Source organism: Pseudomyrmex gracilis, unplaced genomic scaffold (genome assembly GCF_002006095.1).
Source record: "Pseudomyrmex gracilis isolate BER0280 unplaced genomic scaffold, ASM200609v1 scaffold_137, whole genome shotgun sequence".
Classification (NCBI taxonomy): domain Eukaryota; kingdom Metazoa; phylum Arthropoda; class Insecta; order Hymenoptera; family Formicidae; genus Pseudomyrmex; species Pseudomyrmex gracilis.
Genome location: NW_018020721.1, coordinates 78,945 through 97,925, shown reverse-complemented (window position 1 = coordinate 97,925; position 18,981 = coordinate 78,945). Strand labels below are relative to the sequence as shown.

General features: G+C 38.3%; 3 protein-coding genes and 1 long non-coding RNA gene across 4 annotated transcripts; 2 read left to right on the top strand and 2 right to left on the bottom strand.

Annotated features, from left to right (window-relative positions):
• Positions 1-1,056: 1,056 nt before the first annotated feature.
• On the bottom strand, positions 1,057-7,550 carry LOC109856892 (tetratricopeptide repeat protein 17). The gene is made up of 17 exons (XM_020432613.1): positions 7,397-7,550; positions 6,987-7,242; positions 6,576-6,832; positions 6,366-6,477; positions 6,021-6,247; positions 5,612-5,899; positions 5,188-5,525; positions 4,896-5,109; positions 4,543-4,786; positions 4,234-4,458; positions 3,888-4,068; positions 3,340-3,516; positions 2,739-2,899; positions 2,407-2,648; positions 2,091-2,316; positions 1,742-2,005; positions 1,057-1,644 (listed from the first exon to the last, which is right to left on the bottom strand). The coding sequence occupies exons 2-17, from the start codon at positions 7,095-7,097 to the stop codon at positions 1,489-1,491; spliced, it is 3,423 nt and encodes a 1,140-aa protein (XP_020288202.1). The 5' UTR covers positions 7,098-7,242; positions 7,397-7,550; the 3' UTR covers positions 1,057-1,488.
• Positions 7,551-8,272: 722 nt separating this feature from the next.
• Positions 8,273-9,114, top strand: LOC109856890. The gene is made up of 3 exons (XR_002250434.1): positions 8,273-8,513; positions 8,617-8,694; positions 8,775-9,114. It is a non-coding gene; the product is annotated as an uncharacterized LOC109856890 (long non-coding RNA).
• A 689-nt stretch (positions 9,115-9,803) lies between these two features.
• LOC109856908 (DIS3-like exonuclease 2) lies at positions 9,804-13,898 on the top strand. The gene is made up of 9 exons (XM_020432654.1): positions 9,804-9,959; positions 10,072-10,565; positions 10,724-11,346; positions 11,462-11,723; positions 11,811-12,346; positions 12,467-12,752; positions 12,889-13,079; positions 13,193-13,484; positions 13,569-13,898. The coding sequence occupies exons 2-9, from the start codon at positions 10,254-10,256 to the stop codon at positions 13,662-13,664; spliced, it is 2,598 nt and encodes an 865-aa protein (XP_020288243.1). The 5' UTR covers positions 9,804-9,959; positions 10,072-10,253; the 3' UTR covers positions 13,665-13,898.
• Positions 13,899-14,347: 449 nt separating this feature from the next.
• Positions 14,348-18,828, bottom strand: LOC109856901 (E3 ubiquitin-protein ligase MARCH6). The gene is made up of 7 exons (XM_020432644.1): positions 18,671-18,828; positions 17,757-18,215; positions 17,310-17,634; positions 16,636-16,991; positions 15,902-16,558; positions 15,347-15,800; positions 14,348-15,261 (listed from the first exon to the last, which is right to left on the bottom strand). Exons 2-7 carry the CDS (start codon positions 18,141-18,143, stop codon positions 14,522-14,524), a joined length of 2,919 nt encoding a protein of 972 aa, XP_020288233.1. The 5' UTR covers positions 18,144-18,215; positions 18,671-18,828; the 3' UTR covers positions 14,348-14,521.
• Positions 18,829-18,981: the final 153 nt, after the last annotated feature.

Below are 18,981 nucleotides of genomic sequence, written 5' to 3'. Positions count from 1 at the left end.
CGCTGGAAACCGTTTTGTAATAGAGGGCACGAAGAAAACCTTCCGAGCGCGCGGACGTTTGTTTCTCGCGACTAATAGCAAGAACGTGTTACATAAGATTCATTGTCGTTTAAACTTTCTTCCAAACTGTTGGAATTATGTAACAATTGTAATAAGTAAGAACGTAATATATATATATATATATAAGACGACACATGTGTAAAAATATTGTACGCGAGGGTAACCGAACCTGTAGCACCCCTTTGTACGATTGGCACTTGATGATTTCTTCTAGTCGTTAACATTTTTTGTTCTCGTGGATACTTTTTACGTACTTGACGTTGTAGTAAAATTAATTTGTATTGTTTTTTGGCAACGTTATTTGACAGAGTCTTTTTAGTTGACACTCTTGAAAAAGAAACAAAACTGACCGAAGTCTTTAAAGTGCCAATCATTGTGCTTATCAAAGTGTCAATCATTGCATGTTTATTTTATACTCTCGTATTTAATTTTTTACTCTCGTATTTAATTTTTTATTTATAAGGAGAGAATATAATTATAGAAAGGTTCTTTTTATATAAAAATCATCTATTATATATTTTTATAAGCGTGTATGCGTATAAAGAGTTGTATTAAAGTTGATTGCATGGAAGCAAACTCGCTCTACTCGTCGGTTATTACTTTTTGGTATAGAATATAAATAAGAGTATTGCGTCTTGCCGATAACCAACGCTTACCGTCTGGTTTTATTCGGCGGTGAATATCGAACGCAGGTTCAGACAAAGGTGAGCAGAACTGAACGAGCGCGTTGCAGTTCAAATTTCGCGTTCGGCGAGGTGACTCGGGAAATAAAAGAGAACACTTCCATGACCGATCGTGACTAAAGCCGGTGTTCACTGTCCGCGTCCTGAAATGTAAAATTCGACTGCGAATACCGACGCACATTCGAGTCAGAATTTGATTCTAACTCACGATGTAGCGAATACTTACGTTGCTTTCGACTGTAGCACGTGTATTGCGTCGTTAGTTAAATAATTCTGGTATCGGGTTACAGCATAAAAGAAAGAACAAAGAGAGAACGTTGCAAAGTACATTTTTATTCAACTTGCGCTTTTCACAATCTAGTAACATTGCTTTACGACGAAACAAGAAATTGTCACATCGACGAAAACACAGTATTGATAAATAAATAAATAAACATCTCTAAACAGATATAATGTGCTCGTATTTGTTACATTTGGTGTAACGATCAACTTGGAGATCTCGTCGCAATTCTACGTCGTAAAAATGTAACAAGTATAGATGCGATTCATTTCTTCCAACTTTATATAAAGATCACAGATTTTTTTTTTTTTATATAAATATATCTATCGTAACTTTTTCCCCATTTGTTTTCAACAATATAATTCTTTTCGTTTCACAATTTTATGTGTTTGGAAATATAAAAAGGCACTTTTAAAAATTTGTTGCTAAAATCTGTCAACTTTTTTTTGAAACCGCATATTTTTTTCACAAAATATTTTGCATTATTTCGCTCATAGCAAATTTTTTATCATCGAACAGCAAAAAGCACAATATCACTCGCAACCTCGTGATGGCTGGCTCAAAATTCGGATCGAGCTTGAGCGAGGACATGTAAAATCTCGCAGCAGCCTCGAAATCTCCCTGTAAAAAAGAGAAAAAAAAAACAAATGCATCAAATGCAAATCTCTTTCCGCAATTTTTAATTTGTATTCGATCGGCGTTACGTTTAACAATTTACCAAAGCAGCGTGAAGATTAGCGAGAACGTAATGATTTATTATAAAATCCGGACCGATCGACAACGCAATCTGAGCAACCTCGAGCGCCTCGTGAATGTAATTGTGCGAACTTAGCAAAGACGCCAGATTTACAAGAAGTATGTCCTGCATATCCTTGGGAGTGTTTTCCAGACTTTGCCACACGCAATCCAGCGCTTTGCGACTGTCGCCTATTACGCGCCAGTAAATCGACGCGGCTATCGCCAAGGTCCAAGAAGCGTAATGCTAATTTGACAGAATTGTCAATTGTTGCTTGTACATGAACAATAAACTCCAAGAACATGTGGTTATAGAATTGTGAATTCATTACCTTTTGCAAAGCAAACGCAATTTTGGTCCCAAGACCTTGCAGTGTGTCGTTCTGCGTTCCGGTTATCATGATCAACCATTCGGCCATATTAAGTTCGACTTTGTGCTGCAATGATTCAGAAAATTGCACCACCTCGGTTACGCGATTCATGTCAGAACTGTCCTTGTCGCAGGTCGGTTGTAAATTCGGAATGTCATCGTTCGATGTCTCGATCTCATCCTCGATCCTGAAATCACAAAATCAAATCTCATCAAAACAGTTCGATTTTTTTTACAACGTACGTTTTTCACCAGCTTGTCAGAATGTATTCACGTACGACATGTTCCGTCGTGTAAACTTGTGAAACACGAACAGAGAAGCGGCCCAGTCTTCGTACTTGAGCTCGTCGCACTCGTCCTTGTTCGGATAATAAGAATCTTTTTGATTAACAGACGTCTTGCCGAAAGTCCACTCGGTGTACACGTGCAGCATGAAATTTGTTATAAAGGCGTAAAAGTTATCCACGTTAACTACTTTGGATTGCTTGTACTGATTGGTCAGCACGTTTACGTGAAAAATCTGCGAATCAAAGATATAAAAAAAAAAATAAAACATGTTCGCGGCGTTTAATACGTTTGCCGTGTGAGAGTTTTGAAATTGTTCGCTTACGTCATCTTGAATTCTACTTGTATCTACATGCGGATTGTGTAGCTCAGTTGCGCTATTAGGAACTAGAAGGGAATCTATAAGACCTTGACGCGTATTTTCTTTCTTATTATAGTACAACACGTCCAATAACCCGACTTTGCGGTTACTCCGGCAGTTTTCCTCTGCAATAACGATTGTTAATTTATTAGTTGACGTAACGGGAAAAGAACGATGATATAGTCTCTATTTTAAAGAAAGATAATTGCCCGTTAAAAAAAAACAGAAAGTTTAAATATCACATCCGATCATTTGGATCGTGTCCAATAATTGAAATCCACTTAAAAAAAAAAAAAAGACGACATCTACACAACAGGTGAAATAATAAAAAATGCATAAATAAGTTACAGCAATCTTTATTACATAGATACTATTAAATACAAAGAAACAAAGCGCTAAATAAGACAAGACAGGGTTACTACATCTCATACTCGTTTCAAGCAAGAAACAGAACAGGTACAATTCAAGCGTAGATCAAATGTTTAAAGTGATTCGTAAAAAGATAAACAAACAAAACATCCATTCTGAAAAACACACGCACATGCGAGAGAAAAATGCACAATACCTGTTTCTTCTTCTGATTCTGTTGAGGCGTAGTTGACACGTTTGCAATTCTTGCCTTGTTCTTGTCGTTTGTACAAAAATGCATCGCTCGCTGCTTGCTTGAAATTGTACTTGGTAAGTAATATAGAAGGCAGACTCAGAGAATGTTTGTTTAAATTAATTCCTTGTTCTTCACAGCCTGTGATTGTGACAACATTTGTCATTACTCATCGCAATAACCTGCGTTTTTAGAACACAGTGAACCATCAAAAGTGAACAAAATTAATCAACTGAAAATAACACAAAAAATTCTAAAATGTGTGTGTGTGTGTGTGTGTGTGAGCGAGGAAGATAAAAGAAAATAAAAGTTCCAAAGTGTGAATTTCTCTTACATGCGCGATTAAAAAGTGTATATACAACTTTAAGTAAAGAAAAAACAAAGCAAAGTTAAATCCTTTTGTTACACATTTTTTTAAAAAATTATAAAATGTGATTTAAAATCATCAAGCGTATCTAAAAATACATAAAAAATTTATTACAAAACAGTAGAAATTACATAAATTCGCATACCTGGATAATTACCCGTGACGACATTAAATTTCTCGCGACAGGCCAGTGTTTTTAGAAACATTAACGCTTTACCGTCATATAATTGCGAATCTACTCTTAAGGCTTGTTTTAAGTAATGCACAGCTCCCGTGCAATTTCCTTTTACGTTCAATAACATACCGAATAAAAAATTGGTCATTGGCTGAAAATTACAGAAATTATTACAAGATGAGAGTTTTCCTTCACCGATGTAAAAAAAAACAAAAATTGTTTAATGTTGAGCCATTACACATGTAGAGAAAAAGTTTACTTAAAACATATGTTTGTGACACATGTGAAATTTAATAAACACAGCGCTTATATATACCTCCACAGCATTAATTTGCAATGCCTCGTCCGTAATCCTTAAAGCGTCATCGATCAAGTCCATTTTATGATGAATCGAAGCTATGCTAACTAAAGGTACATCTTTGAATTCTTTAGGAACATTATCCAATGCTAATTGAAGACAGTCCAAGGCTGAACGAGGTTTCCCCGTTATTCTCCAATGCAAAGACGCAAGCATGGACAACACCCACGGGGCAGCTACTTTCTGTTTCGATTATTATAACAACAATAGTTTTTTTTCTTTCCGAGACAAACCGCATATAAAATTAATTATAAAAATTAATTTTACCGTCTCAATTGCTGTCAAAATTCTCTGACCAATTTCCGCGAGATCTACATTTTGAACTAAATTGTGCAAAAACGGTTTCAGAGAAGCATCCGACGAATGTTGCTGCCCAGCCACGTCTAATAACGCGTACGTGATGTACTTTTCGTCAAACGAATTGGGTGATTGGCACGTCGGTGGACGCCATGGTAACGGATGTTTCTTCCACGGTTCTATATCGATCAGCTCATTTATAAACAAATGTGTTCTAGTGTATAAAAAAAAAAAAAAAAAAACAAATACGTGCCATTAGACAAATACATTTTGTATATAAATCAAATATTAAAAAAAAAAAAACAAACAAATCGTATACTAACGCGTAACCCTTGTTTTCGGGAGGCAAGTAAATAGGTAAATATTGCTTTCCATCCCCGAATATTAACATAGAACCATCACAGTCTGATATCTTTGGCCAATCATCAGCCTCGAAGTCTTCGTTTCCTTTTTTGATTTCTACATTGTGATACTTTGGCCTCTTCGTTGGCAATGCGAATAAATGATTGTATTCTACGTTGAATTCCGTCATCATGTCTGTGAAAAAAACAAATATTATCAAGCAACAACAACAACAACAAAATAAACCAATTACACGCTTGCGTTAATTCTTACCTCTGTTGACATGATTGTTGTGCTCTTTCACCTGTTTCTGCAGAGTTCTCAACAAATGCAGACTGAGGTGCACATTTTGCAGCATGTTCTCGGCTATCTTTTTCTTATCTCCTAAATCCATGTAGGACAGTAAAACGTTGTTATCCATATGATGAATCGACTTTTCGATTGGATTTATCGCGTACAAATGTAGATTCTGTTCTCGCGCAAAAGCGAGTTTGATCTCCCTCGTTGTAGACTTAATATTTTGCTCCCAAAGCATGTGCTCGTAGAGTTTGATCCACTCTTCTTTCCAGTCGTGATACGCATGTATCTCCGACAAAACGTTTCGCAAACGTCTGTGATTCGAATCGTAACAATTAAACACAATGCATTTTTTTTTTCCAAAAAGTGAGAACACACAACGCGCTGTTATAAAACTTACTGATCGAACAGCAACAAAGTCGTTTCCAATAGTCGGTGACACAATATCGCATATTTCATTTGCTTGGCCTCTATGGTATGGGGCGACAACTTCAAACAATTCTCGTAGCACGCCGCAGACCGATCGAAGTCGCCAAGAGACGTGTAGATGTGACCCAGCGCCAGATGATGATAGCTCTCTGTCGGATTATAATCTATCGCCGTGTGCAAAATAATTGCGGCTTCGCCAGAATATTTCGCAGCGTGTAAAATGCCGGCGGTAGTCAGAAGAGGAATATCACGAAATTGCCTTAATCACGTACATAATGTTTTTGTTACGAGATCAGTTAAATAACAAGGCGTATCTTCCGACGACATTTCTCTCTATTTTAGTATCTTCTACACGGGAGATGTTTTCTTATTATTATTACCTTGGAGCGGACACGATTGCTCTGCGACTGCACTCTAAAGCATTGTAAGCGTTGCCCTTAATCCGCCAATAAATTGCCGCCAGATTTAAATATATCCATGAGGTCTTGTTGCGAGATAAGCTGTAGGCCAGCTGATGGCCAAACTGATTCAGATCAGTACCCAGTGACAAATACTTCATTAATCCGAGTTCTTCGTGTTGCGTAAGATTCTTCCGATTTTGCATTGCCTGATACACAAACAACAACATGCAAAAGCACGTTAGACACGTAAGAAAAGAAACATCGCAAATTTTCAATTAAAATCACACGAAAGAATTTTGTTTCTTAATGTGAAACAACACTCACTTTAAGATGTTCAAACGTGTATATACTAAAATCTAATGAAAATGTCTTTTGACAATCCGGATCCATTTGTTTACTGTTGGCTGCAACATTGTACAGCATGTAATCGTTTTGACTGCAACAAAATTTATAATTTGTGTTTAACATTTACCGAATTATTTCTTTCATTGGTCTCTTATTATTAATTAGATGCTATCAATCTGAGATGCCTACTTTATTTCATCTCTGAATCTATAATCCACCACTATACTAGCATGAACATCAACATCCGTCAATGATTTTTCCCACAAAAAGCATTCAGAATTTGAACTTTCCACATCGGCCATACCCAAGCCCACAAACTGATTGTCAATCGACACCTCCTTTCTTGTAATCTTCTTATATATCGCATTGGCGGTTTCCAGGCGTTTCTCTTGTTCCAGGAACGCCAGGAGATCGTGAGGTCTGCGCATGTCGAAGACGCTGTCATGCTGAAACATGAAGAAATAAACACGATCAAGTGCCAACATGCGAAACAATTCTTAACGAATAAATTTATACAAAACAAAAGTTGCTCTCTCGAAAACACAAAAGCTCTCAATTCTGACAACAAATTAGAAGAATACAGAAAGGAAAATACAATACCTGCGGTTGAATCTTTCCATGTTCCGTGACGTACCAGTGTTTGGTAGCCGAGATTTCGAGCATCACCGCGAATACAGTGACAATCTTGTGGAACATGCCGCTCCGGATCATTTTACGTTCGGGCGATAGATACAACCCCACGTGCGCGAAGTAGACAGGTAGATAGGTACATATGTCAGGCCTCGCCAGTATTGTGTTTTCGTTGAGACGAACGCAGAAGAATCATTGCTGAAAAAATGTGCGCGTTTCTGCCCAGCTACAAAGGTGCGAGATTTGCACAGAGAACGCGCACAATTTGTTTATTATTATTAGCACGTCACGAATTGTGTGTGTGTGCAAAATGTGATATCGCATCGATACACGTGATTCTTTTTCTTTGCACTGAAACCGCAGAGTATGTACAAACTTACCACACATTTATTTTTTAATAATTTATTATACGCACAACAACCAATAACAACATACTTTTGATTTTATTCCTCTGTGTGCAACAACAAGCTAGAAAGAGACAAGTGACAGACAAGTGGAAAAAAGAAAGAAACGCGTTCAGGTGGCGTTGCCGCAAGAATCTGTAAAATCTTGCGCGCCACGATGCAAAATTGCGAGATCATTGCGCACAATGGCGGTACAACCAATCAAGTTGTTAATTAATATCAGAAAGATATTACGAGAACGGTCAATCCGAATTAGATTATATTTTCACTTTTCAGTTTGAATCTTTGCTAAATCGGAGTATTTTTTTTTAGCGAAGACTCGAACCACGAGCATTCCACACCTCTTCCGCAAAGCTCCTGTCACTTTCTGCGATCCTGGTACGGGGGTTGAATTTTTCCGCTGGAATTTACCGATAAACGTTACCGACGAATACTCAGTGTCGCTTACTTCAACTTATCGTCTCCTGATACCACTACGTTATCGACCGAGAATATTATCGGCGGGAATTTAGTGCCACCTACTTCAACTTATACTTTCCTGATACCTCTAACTTACCGGCCGAGTAAGCTAGCTCCTGGTAAAGCTCCTGCCACTTTCTGCGATCCTGGTAATAAATCTGAAATTTAGCCCGTAGCGGCCGGCTTTCTCGGCCGCTACACGCTTAAACCTTCAGCGAAAAATGATTGTATCTCTTACATTAATCATAGAAAATGAATAAAATTTTGCATACAAAAACCTTAGAGCTTTTATTGTAAAATTAGAATAACAAAATTTTAAAAGTTACAAAAATGTAATTGTTATTAAATATTCTTTCGTCTCAATGCGTGAAACAACTCTCTGATTGGTCAAACATTGCGCATCTCGGGGATGATGCACCACGTCTTACATCCGGGGACGATAAGTTGGTATCACTCTCGCGCATGTGCAGTTCATTCGAGTTTATTGTTAGATATACAAATAGTTATCGTATGTGTTGCTGCAGCGTTTAAATACGTTTACGACTTGATCTTTTGATAATTAAAAGATAACATGGATGATGACCGCAACGTGGTCAAAGAGACATTCCAGGAACCGCGGAAAAGGTTCTGGCTGGTGAGTCTCGACGCATTTGTCTGCAAAACAATACTTTTTACAACCCACTTTAGATTGTAACAGACATTCGAACGTCAATGTCACTTATGTCATTGCTGCACAGATGTTTCAGTATTCAACCAAATATGTCAGATTTGTCCATCATGGAGAAAGAGCCAAATATCACAACATTACGTAAAAAGTAATTATTATTCTGTATGTAATATCTACCTACTGCTATTTGTATTTTATATTTTATTTTTTTAATTTCCAAAACTAAAGAATGCTACTGAGAGCTGTACCAACTTAACAATCAAGAGCTGGATGTTGAACATTGGACTCAATCACTCGGTGGCAAAGAACCCTTGAACAGTGTATTAAATAAAAACGAATCTTTTGATGAACTTTAAGAAAAGATAATAAAATCTTTTTGTGACGAGAATGAACGAATATCTCTTCAAGAAAGTTACGTTTTGAGTCAAATTGCATGCGCCGGTCTCACACATTTGTAATTTATATCAACAACATCGATCGTGACTAGGCGCACGTTGAATCTTCCGTTCGCGTCATCTTCTGTCACGCAAACTGTAAAATAATGAATGTGCAATAAAAAATATCGTAAAGGATCGTACAAGGATGTTTAAGTTGTTTAATTGTTTACCGCCAGCTTGAACCACAGGCTCTTTGGTTTTTTTTTCTTTTGATTTGTTTCACCGAGCCGTTATTTGAAATTAGAGTAACAGCGATTTCGGCTGATCTGCATCGACTGCACATTTCGAGTGTCGATACAACCGGAGAGAAGGTGGCACACCGGTGCAGAGAATCAGCCGAAATCGCTATCCCGGTAAGGAAGTTTGAAATTTATCGACCGGGATTTACCGACGAACAAATGTTACCGACAAACAAATGTTACCGACGGATACTTCAGTGCCACTTACTTCAACTTATACTCTCCTAATACCTCTAACTTACCGGCCGAGTCGGCTAGCTCCTGGTAAAGCTCCTGCCACTTTCTGCGATCCTGGTATTACATTTGAAATTTATCCCGTAGCGGCCAGCTTTCTCGGCCGTTACGCGCTAAACCTTTCAACGAGAAGTGGTTATATATCTCACATTAATCATAGAAAATGAATGAAATTTTGCGCACAGCTACCTCAGAGCTTTTTTTGTTGTAAAATTAGAATAACAAAAGTTTAGAAAAAAACGTAATTGTTATTAAAAATTTTGCGAAAGAAATCCATTTCGTTCAGGATTAGAAAGACGAAATGTTCGTTCGCATCCTTTTTTGTTGTCGCAATAATTTTAAACAACTTCCTGATTGGTCGAACACCGCGTAGGGAAGGTGCAACAGGATGGCCGATCTCTCGGCTACTCTCTGCGAGTAACAATCGAACGGAGCTGTAAATTTTTCATGATTTTCACCGTTTCAATTGGTTAAATTCCTCAAACGTATTCCATGGTATTATTGTAAGTTAAATCGGAGAAGAAGCCTGAGAGCGGGGTCAGGCCCATAAGAGTTTCTCTCTCTCTGTTTACATCTAACGTATTTAACCTTCTTTTTCTTTGTTTTTTTTACAAGCACGTGTACCAAGATAACACTCACCAGTAAGCGAGCGTGACGTATGAAGCGTTGACTCATACACAAGGATTACAAGTTCATGTGTAACTCTCTCGTGATAGAACTTCGAATTGTTGATATATTTATAATTTTATTAATTTTATAATCGTCGACGACAGAACTGTGTATAGAAATTTTACAAGATGAACGAGCAAGTGTTACAAGAATCTTGTGAAAATGGTTTTAATTTAGTGTCCGACAAAGAACGAACTAGTAACGATAATCAGGAATCGTCATCGTCATCATCATCGTCAGATATAATGACGGATGAATTACGTGTTTTTCAAGATAACGAAATGGTGAATCTTGTTGCTCAACTCTCGTCAATTTGCACAATTTCTTCGGATAACGAGTCTGAAAATGCAAGCTGCAACGAGACTGCGGAGACTGACAATGTTGAGTCAAACTGTACAAATGTTAATAAACACGATACTGTAGAACATTCACCTCAATTAGTAAGTATAATCTAAAACTCTTTTTTAAATCTAAGTCTCATGTAACAGAGTGTGCGTGACATTCGATGCTTTTTGCGATGAGTCTAATAAATTATTCTTGTTTAAACAAGAAAACAAAACTTTGCATCTAATTATTGATAATTTTTTTTTATTTCCAGAACAATGTTAACGGATGTATCGACAACGATGACAGAGATAAGGATGATGACAAGCAACAAACAAATACAAAAGTGAGATTAAAAGAAAGAAAAGAATCCAAAAATCATAAGAAATCTAAAGAAGTTAAGAAGACGTTTGAGAATTATATCTCCAAGACAAAAATTAAAAAACTTTTAAGAACTCAGAAGCCTGACAATTTGCGATATGTAACGGGAAATATTCGAATCAATCCCACCAATGCGAAATACGCATTCTTGAGCCTAAAAGATGAGCGTGATTTAGTGATCGTCGGATTATATGATAGAAATCGTGCTCTTGAAGGAGATCTAGTTGTAGCATCTGTATATCCTGAAAAAGATTGGAAATTATTTTCTGATGGAACGGTACAGAAAACTGGCAAAGTTGTCTCTATACTGAAGAAAATACATCCGAGAACAGCAATTGGAGTTATGCACAAACAGAATGTGAAGAATAATGCGATAATAATCACTCCGAGAGATTTTAGAATACCAAGAGTCAAGATATCTCTTAACACTGTTGACTGTTCATTGTGCAAGCAATTAACTTGCGATAAGATTTTGTTTGTTAGCATTGATTCTTGGGAGCAATTTATCCCAACGGGGTAAGTTTATCTTGAACATCCTATGAACGCATTTATCACATATACACGTGTATTCGTGTTTGTTATTTGTATAACGTTCTTATAATTATTACCGCACGTGTATTTCTGTACACAGTCGAATACTTAAAATAGTGGGCGAAGTTAACGAAATAAATGCAGAAATGGAGGCGATTATACTTAGCAACAATTTGGATATATCACCGTATCCAACAGATTTGTTACAAGAACTTCCAGACCAAAATTATATTTTAACACGTGACGACATGAAAGATAGAGAGGACTGGAGACACGAGTGTGTTTTTACGATAGACCCCGCAAATGCCGTTGATTTAGACGATGCACTTTCATGTAAAGTCTTGAGCAATGGAAACTATGAAGTAATTACCTAAGCTGTATTTTTTTTAAGTCGCGATACATAAAAAAAAAAATATTCGAAACATTGTTGCTTTGTTTATTCGTTTCAGATTGGGATTCATATAGCGGACGTTACGCATTACTTAGAGTTTTTCTCTCCGCTAGACAAAGCTGTGTCAAGTAGAGCCACTACTGTTTACATGCCGTACACAGCTTATCAAATGTTACCGGAAGTATTGTGTAAAATTTGTTCTTTATCATCTGGTAAAGATAGTTTAACTTTTTCCGTGATATACGAAATGACCCCTTATGGCGATGTTGTAAATTATCGTTTTGCAAAAACTGTCATAAGATCGTGCTGCAAAATGTCGTACGAGACGGTTCAAGATATGATCGAAAATCCTGACAAATCGCGGCCGGAGGATTTTCTTGATATAAAAGGCGATTACACGTTGTCAATGATATCCGACGCGGTAAACAGATTGCTCGAAGTAGCTGAAGAACTGGAAGATAAACGATTCGCCAACGGCGCTCTCAGATTGGACTTACCGAAGTTGCGCGCATGGCTGGACAGTAGTCTGAAGAACAATCAGGAAAGCAAATTATTTCCAAAGTTTTATCTGGAGGAAACGAAGGATAGTCACAAGTTCGTTTTTTTTTTTTACGTGTTCTTTTGATACCATTAATTTTTACTTTATTAAGCTGTTTGTAAGAAAACTTAAATTAATTTGGATTTGCACTAAAAAAAGGTCACGTATCTTTTCAGACTTGTAAGAGAGATGATGTTATTAACAAACAAGACGGTAGCCACACACTTGTACAAGGCAATTCCAAAGAAAGCTTTCTTACGTATACACAGAGATCCGTCCAAGCGGAGACTTCAGGAAGTTTCAAATTTATTGAAACACATCGGGATTCATTTGGACGTCACGACGGCCGGCACCTTAAATTCTAGCATCGATCGATATTATCCCGAATATGATCCAGCGAATAGCAATTCCATGAATTCTATTATAATGGCTATTACGAATATGTGTTCCAAGTATATGATGGTGAGAACACGCTCAAATATTAATTCTGTGCATTTATTTTTTTTTTTTTTATAACAGTCGCTGTTAATTATATACGCGTCGATAAAATTAGATGAATAGAATACGATGAGATAGATGAAGTTTTTTCGTATTTCAGCGCGCGGAATACGTGTGCACATCTGACATTTCTTCGTGTGACTTGAGGCACTACGCATTGAACATGCCGTTTTACACACATTTTACTTCTCCTATTCGGAGATACGCAGATTGTATAGTTCATCGGTTGCTATATGCAACAATTACGAATAAACCTCTGCCAAAGGAGTGGACCGCGAAGTTATGCTCTAAGTATGTTAACGACACTAACTTTTATACATATGTGTAAAAGAATTTCATAAAATTATAAAAAAAAAAAAAAAAAAGAAACGGCTTTAATCTCAAATTCTGTGCTTTTTCACTAGAATTGCATTCAATTGCAATGTGAAGAAGCAGAGCGCGGAGTTGGCGCAGGATCAGACCATAGAAGTATTGCACGCTTATGCGATAGGATTTGCGGGCAGTTTTGAAGCTAAAGCTATTGTGATTTGGTTGGCCGACGATAAGATAGAAGTTTTACTGTGTGACACCGCATTAAAGTTCAAAATATTCTTTAAGGACGTAGAAGGAATTGTTTCCATTGATACAGATTATACTGTAGATAACAATGTATCGGATGTAACTCTTATTTGGAACGGTGATCCCCCTCGTGAACAGGTATTACACATAGTTTTGCACAATAAACATACGTTATACGAATCGGTGTAATCATTAATAACATAATCGATAAATCTATTTCAGATAATTCATTTGTTTAGTTTCGTATCGATAAAAGTGGAGAAAATCGATAAAGAATTACGTTTAAGAGCGACACTTCTGTCGCCGTCAGAAGAGTAGATCGAATTGTATATATATTTTCTTGTATATATATAAGTTTTATTCATTTTTTTAAATGAAAATCGATCAATCATTGACCATTTTACAAGTTTTAAATATCTCGACTTCCTGGTAAGAGATTTTAGGAATCATCATTGTGAACGAAACTTTTTTTATTGTACCGCAAACTTTTTAAATCATTGTAATGGCTCTTACTAGGGCAATTTTAAAAAAAATAAAATAACAAAAAATATATATATGATATATTGAAACTCATTAAAGTTTTAATCATCACGCGGATAAATAACGAGGCAATTTATCAATCAAAGTATATTTTATTGAGTTTTTATTACACCGCATGCCGCATAGTGGTATCAAAGTTATACAAAAAAAAAAAAAAAAAAAAAAAAAAGGCGATAGACGAGGTTTTATCAAGTTTGACGTATTTTTGTGTCTCGTTTGAAATCCATACTAAACGGGAACGGAGGAGACGTATCCCGGGTCTTACTCTAAGCACATAAGATAAAGTTACAAAAAAAAAAAAAAAAAAAAGAAAATAGGTCGCGAGCACACATCAAAATGTAGAGGAGATGTCAATTCAAGGAGGACAAATCGCGAGCGTGTTAATCGAGATTTAGCGCGTTTTGATTGTCTTTGATTAACGCAAGTTAGCGAAGCGTTGAAATGACAAGCGATACGTTGGATAACAGTCTCTTCGATTTATTCGAGGTATCGCTTTTACATCAATAAATTATAATATTAAAAATAAGAGCAAGACTAAAATATAAATTATCAATCATCATAGTTGTTAAAGAATGTACACGAAGCTAATCTTAATTCGTCTTCTCCATTCGTGATATTCACGTCTAATGACGCCGTTAGCTTGATCTCTGCGACTGCTGCGATTTGCTGCGATGTTCGTAATTCACGAGCCTTTGTCCAACGAGATATTTGTCGTTCTTAATGTGCTCGTATAATCTCCTGAATTGGCGTATCTGAAAGTAGACGAGTACAACGCACAGATTCACCAAAAGAAGAAAAGGATACAGACGTCTGGCGATGAGAATCTGTGTCTGCAGATTCGTTACGAGAAGCGGAACTATCCCGTAAGCGATGGCGTAAGGGACCGCGAGAGCAAGACCAAAGGAACATATAACGGGACCCGCCACTTCCTTAATAACAAATTTCAAATCCATTTCCCTTATTCCGCCATTGTATACGCGTTCGATGGCAAGACGCAGCCGCCACTCGGGTCCCATCATGGTCACAGCAGTGGCTATCTTCGTGTACAATACTCCTAAAGCCCAATCTTGCCAGATGAATAAAATAGGATTTTGCTCAAGTGGGACGCGCAACGGAACTACCACCACCAACTCAAGAAGAAGACCAAACAGAAGCGGTATAACTCCTATAAGTAAAACGAATGCCACGGAAGCTTTCATGCCGAGAATCGTCCAGTGTTTGATCCGATCTATGATGGCTCTTCGACCGCGAGGTAACCAGGAGAATGCCAGCGCCAAACCTCGTGCCGCGGCCCAACATACGTACGTTCCGCACGCTACCGTGTACACTTCATGCACTCGTCCGGAAAGAGAATCCATCATAGTCTCACCACCTTCTAAAACAATGAAAATAAACAAAATTACTTGTATGAGAATATATATTTGTACAAAAAAAACAATGGACGAATTCGCGCGACTTACCGGATCCAGTTAACGTGGGCGGCAACACGGGCGGCGATGGGGCGGGCGCACCAACCATCCATAACGCCATTACTTTACGTCCGAGCCACACGGGCAGCGTCATAGCTATTAGACTGGCGACAACAAGAGACACGCAGACACAAAACAACAGACCGATCAGTCTAGCGATAAACCACCGCGGTCTGATGTAAGGTTGAAATCCCGTGGGTCCTTGCCTATCGAGAAGTGCCTGATGCGCGGCACCTAAATCCGGATGTGGCGGTTCGTCGACAACTGCCGGTCCAGGATCGTCCGCCTGATCTTGCACGAGATATGACTGCAGATCCAACATCCACGCCACTACGCGACACCATGCTCTCACGAGTGCTTTCAACCATGTGCGTGTATGTGATTGCTCCAGTAACGCGGGAAGGATTACATGCAACAGAAGCAGTTCCAACGAGAGTTCGCTGACCTGTGTTTGAGATAATGTTGTTACAAATTGTTTGAGGAATAAGAAAATTTAACACAAAAAACAAATAAATGAAATAACGTAATTTGTCACGCTTTTCTTACCTGAGCTTCACTTTGTACAGTCACAGTGTAGGGCAAAAATCCTGGCCAAGCCCATTTCAGAATCTTCACCGGTAGCCAAAGCATCAGTAAAATCGCGGTGCCGAATATAATCGCAGACGCGACTAATCGTCGCACATGTCTCAGTATAGGAAGATGAATCATTTCTTGTATGGGAGAGAAATCGGGATCGTTGAGATTTCTCAAAAACCAGAGAACTCCAGGACGTAGAACCTCACGCAGGAGAAGTATGAACGACGCAAAATAATATATATAGACCATCCCGACCAGCCAGTGAATAAACATAGACGTGCCAGGTGCGTGTCTGAACGAAGCTTCTCTATCTTTGAGCGTGGCGTCGAACATCGCCAACGAGCAAATGTCCAGCCACCAGCCGCAAATCAATGGAAGTACACCGATTTCCACAACGGAGAGCAGGGAAACCTTGACGATCACGTAACAAAGTCCCAGGATTCTCTGAGAACGCTGTAAGCCGAACAGCGCGGCGAGAGTGTGAAGAATCACGAAACAAAATCCAATAGCGCAGTAACCACACAGCGTGGTCACTAGGCCTTCGAAGTGCGACGCTGCCGCGTGTTCTTGCAAGCCTAATCCCGCTATTGTAGAATGACCGATGTGATATGGACAGAAAGCGAATACCTGAAAATAAATAATAAATTAAGGAAAAAGAAAATCAGTAATTTTTTTATATATCTCACGTTATATAAAATACTTACCATGATAAATAAAGTATTTAGGGATACAACCCAGAAGACATGTTCAAGAAAGACAAGAGATCCATCTAAACCTAAGAGACGTTCCCAAGTGAGTTCTTCGGCAGGTCTGTCCCATTCCATAGGATTCCAATTGGCTTCCTCCGCTTCACCTTGCGCCGGCCCGACTATATGGGCTTGCACACCTACCGCTCGTCCTCTTGCCCAACGTTCGCCAGCATTTGCTTGCACACCATCCGCATCAAGATCGTCTCTGATTGGAAGTGGTGGAGGAACTGGTATGTCTCTCACCAGTTCCTCTGGTTCGCCAATTCGTGGATTGGCCAAGTTGTTATCTTCTCGATATATAGGACGTTGATCTATCCAATTAAAATTAAATGATTAGATTCTGTCCAATAGTTAAGAAAAAAATTAATTAAAGATTAATTACTTAAATATAAGTTATAAACGATTTATCATCATATTTACAATCAACTCCGCTACATTGTTTTAACATCGCAACATCTTACACTTTTAAAATTATTATGATACATTAGTGTTCCGCGGATTTCGCGAGCGGAAAAATATCGAGGAAAGTATGTGTCGGCTGTTAACTCTGATTGGAACTTCTAGGCACTTCTAGGAATTGGTGGAAACGACTATCACAATATCGAAGCAAAAATACGGCACTATTGTACCTTCATTATGTAACTCTCCTTCTTGCAGAATAGGCGGATCAATAAAAGGAGGAACATTGTTGTTATTCTGAACTTCTTGCTGTACAGCATGTTGTTCTTGAGGTTGCTGCTGTTGTTGTGCGTTTGCTTGTGGCGGATTGTCAACTGGCGGTAACTGTACATTATCTCTCTCGAGCCAGTCGGGACCACCCGCGTGTAAAATCTGCTCTCGCAGCCATACCAAACCAATAAATGCAAACAAGGTGCAAGTAACTACAAAACAGCCATGAAATATATCAGACGAAATATTTTCAGTGGAGAGCATATCCATTGGCAAAGACATTATCTGTAAGCACACAGAGATATGAAAATTTTTTCTCAATTTCTTGTACGCTCAAGTGTGGTTTCTCGAAATTAACATATACTTTTTTTTATTTTTTTTCATACACGCGTGCAAAGTTTACTTACGCGAACTAAATCGATAGGACCGCTAAAAAGAGCCCTGTACGTACGACGTGCGGTTAAAGGTACAATTCCTAGCCACGCGACCGCCACCAGTGTATAATGTAACCAATATTTAACAGCGGTGACAATGCTGGAGAACAGACCGCCTACAACATCTCTGAGAGGTAAACGACGCGGCATGTCCGGACTGTATATAGGTGTGAACGAAAATCTGTAGCCGCACAGTTCGCAATATTCCTTGCGCGAGTAGCGCATCCACTGGACCAGACATTCCTGATGTATCCACTTGATGCTGCCCGTGCAGATGCACGGATGAAACAGGGGTCGATCCGCAAGGCCCTCCGATCTGCAAACCCTGCAGATGTCCGCGCTTAACATGTCCTCCGTCATGTTGAATATTAATTAATTAAAAAAAAAAAAACGTTTTTCACAAGCGGGAAGTCGGAGGTGAAATTTTTTTCGCTGAAAAAAAAAACAAACACACACGTACGTGATAGATAAGAATAAGTAACGTGCTCGTGACAATTGCACCGTCATCAAAACTTCGCGCAAGTGTGACGCTCCGTCGCGACTATTAGAACATTGAGCAACAATACAAATTGCGCATTTATCACGACAAATTTAACACGTCATTCACGAAAGACGTGAACAATTTTTCGACGCGCGAAACAACATATTTGTGCGCGATATCGCCTAAGTCGTAAGTTACGAACGATAAAAGAAGATTATTAGCAGACACGTTAAATTATTAAATTGTTTCCCATACGATTATTACCAAAATAGAAATTGCATTGTTATCTAACATGTAAATATTGACATATGTCGATTACCGAGCGAAAATTTGCTCCTCCTCGCGACAGAACGCGTCAACGACGGAATTCTCGTCACAACGTTCGAAAAGTTGGAAAAACACTCACGTGCGCTTTCACCAAAAATACATCGCATCGAAAAAGTATTATGCAAAAATATTGAAAAACATTCACACCAGGTTCCAGGTCTTTCCGTATTGTTCTTGATACGTAGACAGGTGGAACAACGTACAAATTGCAAATGTCACAAAGGACACGAACGGTACTAGGGTAGTCGTGTCCAAAGACATTTCTAGAGAAAGGAATGGAATTTTTTTTTTTTTTTTTATTCAGGCCGAGTGTACAATGGCACATCCAATTGGTCGATCGCTCGGATTTGACAAATCGATCAGTCAAACTTTCACGTTTACGCCACCAGA

Bases quoted from the DNA above. Each gene is read 5' to 3' on its own strand.
- LOC109856892 (XM_020432613.1), bottom strand. From the start codon at position 7,097: ATGATCCGGAGCGGCATGTTCCACAAGATTGTCACTGTATTCGCGGTG. The intron at 6,478-6,575 runs GTAGGCATCTCA...ATTTTGTTGCAG, and splicing joins AGATTCAGAGATGAAATAAA to TCAAAACGATTACATGCTGT. The intron at 2,649-2,738 runs GTAAGCGAACAA...TTTGATTCGCAG, and splicing joins CAAGTAGAATTCAAGATGAC to ATTTTTCACGTAAACGTGCT.
- LOC109856901 (XM_020432644.1), bottom strand. From the start codon at position 18,143: ATGACGGAGGACATGTTAAGCGCGGACATCTGCAGGGTTTGCAGATCG. The intron at 15,801-15,901 runs GTAAGAAAAGCG...TCTCAAACACAG, and splicing joins CTGTACAAAGTGAAGCTCAG to GTCAGCGAACTCTCGTTGGA. The intron at 15,262-15,346 runs GTAAGTCGCGCG...TCATTGTTTTAG, and splicing joins GCCCACGTTAACTGGATCCG to AAGGTGGTGAGACTATGATG.
- LOC109856908 (XM_020432654.1), top strand. From the start codon at position 10,254: ATGAACGAGCAAGTGTTACAAGAATCTTGTGAAAATGGTTTTAATTTA. The intron at 11,347-11,461 runs GTAAGTTTATCT...TTCTGTACACAG, and splicing joins GAGCAATTTATCCCAACGGG to TCGAATACTTAAAATAGTGG. The intron at 11,724-11,810 runs GTAATTACCTAA...TATTCGTTTCAG, and splicing joins TGAGCAATGGAAACTATGAA to ATTGGGATTCATATAGCGGA.